Source organism: Corvus brachyrhynchos, unplaced genomic scaffold (assembly GCF_000691975.1).
Source record: "Corvus brachyrhynchos isolate BGI_N302 unplaced genomic scaffold, ASM69197v1 scaffold58, whole genome shotgun sequence".
Lineage (NCBI taxonomy): Eukaryota > Metazoa > Chordata > Aves > Passeriformes > Corvidae > Corvus > Corvus brachyrhynchos.
Genome location: NW_008239539.1, coordinates 1027657 through 1030469, shown reverse-complemented (window position 1 = coordinate 1030469; position 2813 = coordinate 1027657). Strand labels below are relative to the sequence as shown.

The 2813-nt window shown below is 65.9% G+C and overlaps 1 protein-coding gene across 1 annotated transcript in view; it reads left to right on the top strand.

The window, feature by feature from the left end:
• The first annotated feature begins 1860 nt into the window (after positions 1 to 1860).
• Positions 1861 to 2813, top strand: part of LOC108448431 (mitochondrial import inner membrane translocase subunit TIM16-like) — a 7683-nt gene continuing 6730 nt past the window's right edge. The window contains exon 1 of the mRNA XM_017741267.1: positions 1861 to 1891. Coding sequence (XP_017596756.1) covers positions 1890 to 1891 — 2 coding nt within the window. The 5' untranslated portion in view covers positions 1861 to 1889. The remainder of the gene's footprint in view (positions 1892 to 2813) is intronic.

Genomic DNA, 2813 nt, shown 5'->3' with positions numbered 1-2813 from the left:
GGCGGGGCACGGCCGCCACCGAGGCTCCGCCCCCGCGCACCTGGGGCCCACCGGGGGCGGCACCGCGGGGACCCCCGGGAGCCCCCGAGCCACGGGGACCGCGGGGACATCCAGCACCTCCGGCACCCTGGAGCTACACGGAATGTCGGGACCTCGGAGCCACAAGTACCCCCCGGACATTCAGGACCTCTGAGTCACAGGGATCCCCTGTACCCCCAGGACCTCTGGGACCTTACAGTCACAGGGACCCTCGGGATATTCAGGATCTGTGATTCGCAGGGACCCCCTGGACCGACCCCCAGGACCTCTGGGACCTCAGAGTCACAGGGACCATCGGGGCATCCAGGACTTTTGAGTCACAGGGGCCCCCAGCACCTCTAGGACCTCGGAGTCACAAGGATCCCAGAGGCCTCCACAGGGACCTCCAGACCCTGTGACCCCAGGACCTCCCAGAGTCACAGGGACCTTGGGATTCCAGGAGCCTGCAGAGTCACAGGGACCTCTGGGACCCCTTGGGAACTCCATGGGCTCCCCAGAGTCACAGGGATCTCCTGGATCCCAGGGCCCTGAGGGCCCCCCAGAGTCACAGGGACCTCCAGGATCCCCAGGGACTCCATGAGACCTCCAGAACCTCTGGGCCCCCAGAGTCACAAGGATCCCCAGGATCCACAGGACCTTTGGAAGCTTCTGGACCCTCCAAAACCTCCAGGGCCCCCCAGGATCTTCAGCATCCCTAGGGCCAGGGCCCCTGGGGCTCCAGCACCCCTGGTGTGTATACACACAGGTATAGGGGTAGATCCAGGTTAGGTATCTCCCTCATATCCCCAGCACCCATGGGACCCCTGGCAACCCTGGTAACAACAAAGGCTGGGTGTCTTTGCACCCCCAGGGACCCCCATATCCAGTGTGTCCAGGGTAACCAGGGACTCTGGCACCGATGAGCCCCAATGCCCTGGGATCCCAGTCCCCCCATACCCCTGGCATCCACAGAGCTCCTGCCACCGTGTGCCAGGGGACAGGGGGAAAGTGAGTGGCCCTTGCAGGGCAGTCCCCATGCCTCTGTGACAGCCCTGTGATTGTGCCCAGTGCTGCAGAACAATGCTCCCTGTTCAGCATGGTGAGGATGGCACAGGTTGGGCTGGGACAACCAGGCACCCAGGGTGCCCTTGTCCCAAACCTGCACCACTGTGGTGGTGGCAGTGCTGCTGACAGTGGTCACAGCAGGGCAGGGGACCCTGGTGCCTGCCACGGGCATCCTGGCAGTGTTTGCCTAGCTTGTATCGGTCCTGGGGCAGGACCGTGCCATACCACCCACAGCTATGCTTCATGGCATGGGACGGCACGGAACAGCTCCCTCCCCTTGGCACAGCCACAGAAATGTCAACCGAAAGTAATAGATTGTCCCTTTAGTCTCTGCCTTCGGCGCTCCCTCCTCCACCCCTGCCAGGGAAGGCACAGAGGTGGCTCTGTGCTCCTGTCACCGCTGTCCCCTCAGGCCACAGAGTATTCCCTGCGGCCCCCTCCTGCCACCGCGCATCCCTCCAGCCACGGAGCACCCTGGCTGCGGTGTAGGACAGGGTGCGGGACCGGGAGCAGGGACACGCTCCAGCTGGCACAGCCGGGCCGCAGGGCACTCCCGGGGCTGGCCGGCTCCACAGGTGCCGGGGCAGGCGGGCGGTGAGCTGGGGTGTGCCACGCGCCTGCCCCGAACTGGCCAAGCCGGCCGGGCCGGCCTCGGGGCAACCCTGCGGATGCCAGAGGCTTCCCCGAGCGAGGCCGGATGCCATGGCCGGGCACAGGGAGCAGGGCAGGGAGCAGGATGCCCCAGGGCTGGGCACGGCTTCACAGCGGGCACTGTGCAGCCGGGGCTGGAAGCAGGTGGCAGTGACATCCTGCTGCCAACCTGCCAGCCCAGGGTGGGACAGTGAGGGTTGTCATTTGGGGACCAGCCCAGCACCCTGCAGCCCCCAGCACCGGTGCTGCCCTCCCATCACAGCATGGCCTGATCCTGCTCCACACTTCCCCAGGACCGGGTTTGGGGTGTGCACCAGTGGGGAAACAGGATGCAGCCCCACATCCGTTGGGGTGCTGTGCCCATGGGGGCCCCCAGCTCAGCACCCCCCTTCCCTTGCAGGGTGACCATCCCGCTGTACGACGCCGACACGGGGCTGCTGGTGCTGGCAGGGAAGGTGAGTTCCCGTGGCTGGAGGGTTAGGGAGGCACTGGGGGGACAGGAGGATGCAGGGGGGTGTAGTGAGGTGCATGTGGGTGCACCAGTGGAGTACAGGAGGGTGCATGTGGGTGCGCCAGTGGGGTGCTTTGTACAGCCCTGCTCATTCCCTGTCCCCACCACCTTTCTTTCAGGGAGAAAACCTCCTGTACTGCTTCGAGGTGGCCCCCACACAGCCAGCACTCACCCAGGGTAAGCAGGTCCCGTCCCACCATCCCGGGGGGCTCACCACTGCCTGGCCACCCACCCCACAGCCACCCTGCCTGTCCCCCAGTGACCCAGTGCCGGACAGAGGGCAGCACGCGGGGCCTGGCGGCTGTGCCACGCCTGGCCCTGGATGTCATGGCCTGCGAGGTGCTCCGTGTCCTGCAGCTCACTGACACCGCCCTTGTCCCCGTCAGCTTCCTGGTGCCACGCAAGGTAAGGAGGCCCTGCGGGTGGCACTGTCCCAAAGGTGCCTGGTGTCATCTCACGGGTCACACCTCACCAGCACTGGGTGACAAAAAGGACCTGGCTGCAGTGAGACCCCCCCCCCCAGCCTGGGAACAGCAGGACAGGAGGTCAAAACTGCGGAGTACAGGGG